At 34.1% G+C, this 8143-nt stretch overlaps 1 protein-coding gene across 1 annotated transcript; it reads left to right on the top strand.

Annotated features, from left to right (window-relative positions):
* The first annotated feature begins 217 nt into the window (after window positions 1–217).
* On the top strand, window positions 218–7879 carry LOC132731086 (perlucin-like protein). Its single transcript, XM_060717197.1, has 5 exons — window positions 218–257; window positions 2719–2807; window positions 3088–3178; window positions 4462–4693; window positions 7797–7879. Exons 2-5 carry the CDS (start codon window positions 2745–2747, stop codon window positions 7816–7818), a joined length of 408 nt encoding a protein of 135 aa, XP_060573180.1. The 5' UTR covers window positions 218–257; window positions 2719–2744; the 3' UTR covers window positions 7819–7879.
* Window positions 7880–8143: the final 264 nt, after the last annotated feature.

Below are 8143 nucleotides of genomic sequence, written 5' to 3'. Positions count from 1 at the left end.
ATATCCCTCATGTACAGACTCAATCAAACCCAGTTAACTTTCATGTAATTTTGTTGATATTTATGCATCCCAGAGATCACACTTTATCCAGACTTTTGTCATTTTTTGTGGAATTGTTGTAAATTGTTCACTCATGTAATATTTTATCGTTGTCATTGTCACGGAAATATATATATGGGACAAAATTAAGAAATTGATAAGATAAGTAGATAACATTTATTTCTTGTTGATTTTATGTTCTTTATCCTGGTGCTTACGTAAGTCTGTTTTAATTTCTTTTAATTACAAACAGTGCAGGGGAATAAATAAGTGAAGTGTTCAATTTATAATAAAAAAACAAAACACGTTTTAAGATGTTATAGCTTTCAAAAACTCGCGCAAATCGATATATTCATGTAAAATACACATACCCATCTCATTCGAATTGAAAATTCAATATGGTTAGACCATAAATGGCACAAGGGACTTTTCAATCAAATTGCATCGGTATATCTGGTCGTCTTTCCTCTTGGTTTTCTTCTTATCTTAAGGACAGAAGAGAGGGTTGTTCTACCTGGTTGTAGATCTTCTCTAAACTTTATTACCACTGATGTGCCGCAAGGGTCAATGCTGGAGGCCTTGTTGTTTCTTGTTTATATTAACGATATTATTGTCGACATCAATGGTGAACAAGTGTGCAAAATTTCAAAGGCAGATGTCGATCGACTTTTTGCCGACGATACTAACCTATTCATTGTTGTCGAAGATCCCGCCACTGTTTCAACTATCCGTAACACATATCAAGCAAAAGATATACCTCATAACCTCTGATCCCCTTTCAAAATTCCATTTTATTTAGTTCCGCCCATTGTTTTCTCGTTTAGGGCACAAGCTTTCTATTACTTGGGGACCATACGCCGCTTTTCATGGAATGGCACGGAAGTGTCATGTTGAAGGTTCCATGATAACCGCCGTATGAACACATCTGCGGATGTTTCTAAATTCAAAATTTTACCATTTCATGTTTAAATGTTGAATTCTGATTAAGCCGGTACCAGGGGGCGTGGACGGTAGTTTGCACTTTACAGTACCGTCCATGAACAGGCTCAATCAAACCGAGTCTGCAACATTTTCAATTATGTTGTGTTGGACTTTCTTTAGGGATTCTTATTTTCTCTATTTTCCTGAAAAATGGTTGGTAAGTTTAATCCGCCAAAAAACAGAATCGCTATTGATATAACGAAAAACAAACATAAGCATATACATCCTCCCATCTTTATGCAAGGCACACAAACAAGTACGTACATGTATTCACAAACACAACACTTGGGTAATACTTTCGCTCATGACCTAAGACGGTCCACACATATCTTATATATCACAAATAAAGCTTGAGCTTGGAATAGAATAAATGTTATAAAAATCAAAATTCTAACTCGACAGGAAATCATTAAAGGTCATTTGCCAATTTTTCATAAGACCGATTCTAGAATATGAAGATGAGTTTTTTGATAATTGTACGCAAAGTGATAAAAAGGAGCTCGAACAAATTCAACATGAAACCGCTAAAATAATAACTGGAACAACAATACTCGTGTCTATTGATTAACTAAAATTAATGTGGCTGGGAATCCTTATTCTTTTCTTTAACAAGAAAAACAATCTTACACCACATTACCTTTCTGATCGTGTCCATCCGTCGGTTGGCAGTGAGCATCGTTGCCCTCTCCGGAACGAGGACAACAGACAAAATATTCGTACCAATACAGAATTTTACTTTAAATCATTCTTACCTTCTGTTATTAAGGAATTCAACTCTCTTCCACTTCCAACACAAACTGCTATACAACGTTAACATCGTTTAAGCGACTGCTAAATATTGATATGCCAAGTGTACCTGCCCATTTTCTTTGCATGGGCGCACATTACTCTTCTTTTTCAGACAGGATAACGTACTCACTGCAGTTCACTTTCTGCCGATTTATTTGGAAAGAACATTATCGACTCTCCTTAATGCGAGAGAAAATGCGTAGAATGCCCTAAATATACTTATCTGTGGGACTATTCCCCATTGTGTAATCCTCTTTCAATATCATTCTTACCTTATGATTCTAGTTTATCAATCAGAAATGTCATCATATTCAACATATTGAACAGATACTAGATTATGCATCTTAACTAGTTCCTCGATATTGCTTCATCATTGTTCATCCATTTTTTCTTTCCTTTCTCTTTTATCTTTTTCCTTAAATATTCATTGTATATCTATTTTGCTCTAGTCTGCTTATATGCAACTTAAAAGCAATTTAATAAGATATTATTGTGCTTCTTTTGGTTCAATGCTAAGCGTTGTCATCTTCTGCAGTTTGCTTCATTTTTCATTCATTTTGCTCTATTTTGTTCTTTATTACTGTTTACTCTTACATATGTGACATTTTAGAATACTTCATTATTATGAAAACTTCTTGAAATTAATTTCAAGTAACCATTGTGCATGGTAATACCTTGAACTATATGTATATTGCTATAAAAGGGAGAGCTTTATAGCTTTCTGTCCAATCCCAAAATGTATTTTGTAAATATTGTTCACACGTTAACTGTTTTGTTGAATAAATATATTTAAAACAATATACCTTTACTCTTACCTCAAAAGTCCTGTATATTTTCATGTGTTGATATATATTCAAGTAGACTTGTGAGGTATATATAGAAGGATAATTATATTCATTTATTTACTAGATGCATCTACTTGTCCAAGCGGATGGATGCGGCATGATAATTCCTGTTATCACTTTAGTCACGACCAGGAGGATTGGCCAAACGCTATGGTATGCCCATTCGCAAGTTTTCGGCCCATTCCGGAAAACTTCGCAAAAAAATCTCGAATAGTATAAATACACAGAACGGTCTAAGCTTAAAAAATAGTTTTAAATGTTGGGATTTATTAATTTGTTCCATTATGTCGTGTAAAAGTCCACCTAAACTAAGTAGTAAAGTGTTATATATATAAAGGAACAGTACATTGCTTATATATTTTACTTTTAAATGTGGTCAGTAAAAAGTAAGATAAGAACGTCTGTAATAAATTCATTGTATTGTCCGTTTCAGACAATGTGTCACATTTTAGGTGGTGAACTAGTACAGATTGAATCATCTGCAGAACAAGCTTTTGTTGCATCAATGGCAATGAGGTTTGATAGTAAGTATCTACGCACATATTTTCATTTCTTAATCTCAGCGACGTAAAATTTAGAAGAGAAAACGAACAAACAATCACATTTCAAAGACAGAGGCTATATCAAAAAAATCCATAATATAATTTAATTTAATTAGTCTTTTTTTTTTTTTTTTTTGGTTTTGATTGAGCTTAACGTCGCACCAGTACTGCAAAGGTCATATGTCGACTTTTTAGCTTAACTGATGTAGGAAGACCTCCGGTAGTAACCTCATTATTTCAGGCACAAACGGGCACCTGAGTAGCATCTTCGACGGTCTGTAAGCTAGCATGAAAGAATCCAAAGTCACTGGTGGGATTCGAACCGGTGACGGACATGTGGTATGAAGTCAACACCCTTTACCACTGGGTCACGGACGCTCCGACAATGGGTCTTTAACAAAGTACAAAACAGAGAAAGGAAATTTTTAGTTACGTTAATTGTGAACGTTATAAAATATTTATTAGCCTTACAGACAAACAAGGCTATTATCATTATTTTCTTAACTATCTTGTTCCTGTAGCTACGGTGGCACAAAGGTGACATGTGTGTGTTTTTATTTATCTCGTGGCCATAGGAATATTCTCACGCCATTAAAATATGAAGTTGGTTGTACGGCATTTTCTTTTAGATTGTTTGACTTTTATTTCAATAAAATGTTATTAAAAATTACGTAATTTGTAGATAGTTTATAGGTGACTTGGTTGGTAAAATTACGCTTATATTAGCATATTTTTGTCATATCAAGGCAGTCAGTCCATCTTACTGGATTTAGTGGATAACTAGATAATTATTACTATCTAGCCTGCAAGTTCTTTTTATTTATTTATACATGAATTCAGCACCGAAATGAACCATATGTCCGAGGCCTACTGTGTCCTTGATGGTCGCTGATTGTAGCGGCATCGGGGAAGTCCTATTCTTCGTTCGTTGGTGGTTATGAAATTTGACAATACATGTACTTCCAAGGTGTCTGTGTTTCATAACAAAGTCCCTTTGCAGGACCACACCATCCCGAGTTAATCACGGCAGCTTAACTAATCACCCATGATACTTAGGACTATTTGACCTTGATCTGCAGAGTGCCTGCCTCGGGACGGATTTGGTGAAGTCTTAACAACGCAATAGCACCATGACGCGTTTCTGCTTGAAGCTATACACATGATTGAATTGGATTGGCAGTAGTTCGTTCTGTAAAAGTAGGTCCTAATCATGTGTGACGCTGGCGTACGCTTGTTTGCTAAATAGTTTTTTCACATGTTTAAAGAAAATTACTGGATAGCTCTCAGTGATATACAAGAAGAAGGGGTCTGGGTATGGATGGAGACGAAGACTCCCATGTCACAAACTGGATATTCAAACTGGCATCCGGATCAGCCCAATAATTATGCTCATAATCAAAACTGTGTTACATTGAATGGGCATAAGGAAAATGGTCTTTGGAACGATTGGCATTGTAGCGATCCTGCTGTGCTTTACATATGCGAAAAACCTGATAAGTAAGTTTTAAAAATTCATTTAAAGATTCAACTCACTAAATCGACATTTGTTTGAAAAAATGCAGATTTGAAAGCAAATGCCCGATGGGTCAATTTGATGATTGATGTTCTTTTTTTATCAAGCGCCAACACTTGATTTGTTTTCTTATTTCTTAGGTCAAACATACAGAGGAAGAATCTATAAGAAAGAGTTCTCCTACAAAGTTTGTTTGTAAAAAAATATTCAAATTTCATATCTGACCTTGACGATCATTGTCATTCAAAGGCCAATGTCACATTTAAAATCATCATCATGTCAGTTTTGTCCAAAAATGAATTAATTCCATAAATAACAATCTTTTGACAATTTAAACAAACTTCAATAATTTGATATTGACGGTCAAGGTCAAGTAAAGGTCAAGGTCATATCAGAATAATTCAACTTGTCGGTTTTGTCACATGTGATCTTTTATCCAAGTATTTTTCAAACCTGTAAGTAAATTACAAATTCAAGATAATTTAAACAAATTTCAATAATTTAACATTGACGGTCAGTCAAATAAAAGTGGTCATATTTGAATTGTTCAACATACGAGTTTTGTCATCAGATTTGTTTGTGTCTAAGTCTAAATCAAATTCATAAATAAATAATAAAGATTTGATAAATTACAGCAAAAAAAGATAATTTTAAGTGTCAATATTTCTTTAAGGTCTAGTGCAATTAAATCTTCTTTTACGGTCTTGTCCTTAGAATTTTTGATCACAAGACAAAGACAATTCATTCATTAATTACAAAGTTATAGCCAATTATAGAAAAGGAAAAATGTGAAATTACAATATGATCTTCAAGATTAAGGTTATTTAAAGGTCAAGGTCAAATTGAGTTTGATCTTTCTTTAACACAATGTCGCTCAAGTATAAAGACAATCCATTCATAAAAACAAAGCTTTAGCTAAGTATTGAAACAAGAGGGCTATGATGGCCCTTATATCGCTCACACAATTATTAAGGCTCTCAATGACAAGGAACAATTAAAATTGTTAACTATGAATGAAAATCAGATACATGAATAATGCCTTAATCTTAAAATAAAAATATTACCTCTAGAGTGTTAACATTTGGGCCAACGTGAACTATACTCAACCTTTAGCTTATAATCATCTAAACAACATTTCTTGCTATTTCAAGGATATTTGGGCTGAAAATGTAATCACTACAGTTCTGAGAAAAAGTTTTTCCATATTTGGGCTGTGTGACCTATTTCAAAACCAAAAGGGAACCCATATTTAAACTTGAACTGAAAACTTTCAAAATACCCTTTCCAACCAATCTGGAGGATATTTGGACAAAACAGTAGCCTTTAGAGTGTTAAGATGTGTTTTTTTTCATATTTGGATTGTGTGACCTTGTTTTTTTACCCCAGGTTACCCATATTCGTAAAAGAGCTTAAACCATCAAAACACCCTTTCTGACAAATTTCCAGGATATTCAGACTGAAAATGTTATCTCTAGAGTGATAGCAAGGTTTTTTTCATATTTGAGGTGTGTCCTTCTTTTTTACTCTAGGTGATCCATATTGTTATCATTAATTAGAAATCTTCTACAAAACCTCTGTTTCAATTTTTCAGAATATGTTTCCTCTAGAGTGTTAACAAGGTTTTTACAAATTTGGGCTGTGTGACCTAGTTTTTAACTACCGATGACCCATATTTGAATTTTAAATACAAATCATCTTAGCAAACTTCATGAACAATTTTTAAGTATATAAACTGAAATGGTAGCCTCTTGAATGTTTACAAAGTTTTTTTCCATATTTTGGCTGTGTGACCTTGTTTTTTGACCCGCTAGAAATCATCAAAAATAACTTTCTGACACATTTCTAGGTTATTTGAATCGAAGCAGTAGCCTCTAGAGTGTTAACAAGATATTTCTGTTTTTTTTTGGCTGCGGTGACCTTATTTCTCATTCAAGATGACCCATGGTCGGATTCAACCTAGCAATTACTAAATCAAGGGCAATAACTCTAAAAAAACTGAAACAAGAGGGTCATGATAGCCCTGAAATCGATCACCTGTATATAAAAACTCTCCATGACAAGGAGCAAGTAATAGTGAAAACTATAAACAAAAGCTGATATAAAATCTAAGTCTTAAACTGATATCACAAGGTTCATACTTGTATCTGAAATAGTGCATGTGTAAAAACTTATTTTTTTAATATATGCATATAAAGAATATCAATAACCCCCGGGGCGAGGCCAATTTGATCCAATGGCTTTTATTTGAACAAACTTGGTAGACACTTACTAGAAAATGTTTCATGCTAGATATCGGAGTTCTAGCTATTTTGGGTTTATAAAAGGAGATTTTTAAAGATTTTACTATACACATAAAATTTAAATCAATTAACCCCGCCACCCCCCCCCCCAACCCGGGCGTGACCAATTTGACCCAAGGGCTTACTAAGAAGTCAAGGACAATAACTCTACAAATACCGAATAAATCTACAGGCAAACCTCCAGGTGCACAACTACACATGCTAACTGACATTTCTGTGAAGTTTCCTGACCTAGGTCAAATACTTTTTGGACTATACACGGTAAAAGTTGAAAATTGCAAATTTTAACTAGGTCAGGGACAATTACTCTACAAATAAATTGAAATAATGAATAAATACACAAGTAAACCACTAGGTGCACAATTAAACATGCTGACCAACAATATGAATCTAGGTCAAATACTTTATTGTTTTGTAATTAAGTATGAAGACAATCCATAAAGAAATGATCATTAAAGTTTCGGGATGGCGACGGCCACGACAACATTCGGATAAATGATTTGAGTGGCATTGTTTAACCCTTATCAACCAAGCTAAATATCTTAATTGAACTTCTCCATCCATCAATCTAGATGAAATTGTTCACTTTTAACGGAAATTTTCAAAACATGTGCAATGTACACCATGTGCCGGCTTATCTTGGTCTGCACTGGTCGCATGCGAAAATATACAGTAGCTAACACGACAAAAGTTAAGATAATGAATTAGTTAATTATTATTAGCCTAATAGACAGTTTAAAATAAACCTATCTTATATATCACACTTATTTTGATATTTTACTTTCAGCTTTCAAGAAATAGTAGGCTAAATCTGGCGTCAATTGAATACATGAACTGTCAAACATGTGGAATAAAAAAACACCTTGAATATGTCGTGTCCTTGTTGTTTATTTTAATGTGTGTATCTTGGAAGTGAGAAATCTATATTTAGTCAAAAACATAATCTGATCAATGCTTATTACATCTATGGCAATGTGTCGTCTTGTCGCTAACGATGCACAACAAATGGCGCATTGTCGTGCGGCGTGTTGTCGGGATGTAACATTGTCGCTCGGCTAAAATCGAAGGATTGGCTATTTGTATACATATAAGCCGAGCGACAGGGCGACATCTTGATAACGCGCCGCACAAAAA

The sequence above is a fragment of the Ruditapes philippinarum genome, unplaced genomic scaffold (assembly GCF_026571515.1).
Source record: "Ruditapes philippinarum isolate M1 unplaced genomic scaffold, ASM2657151v2 ctg1060_1_1_1_1, whole genome shotgun sequence".
Taxonomy (NCBI): domain Eukaryota; kingdom Metazoa; phylum Mollusca; class Bivalvia; order Venerida; family Veneridae; genus Ruditapes; species Ruditapes philippinarum.
Note: the sequence above shows the minus strand (reverse complement) of the source record. Positions and strands in the feature narration are given on the sequence as shown.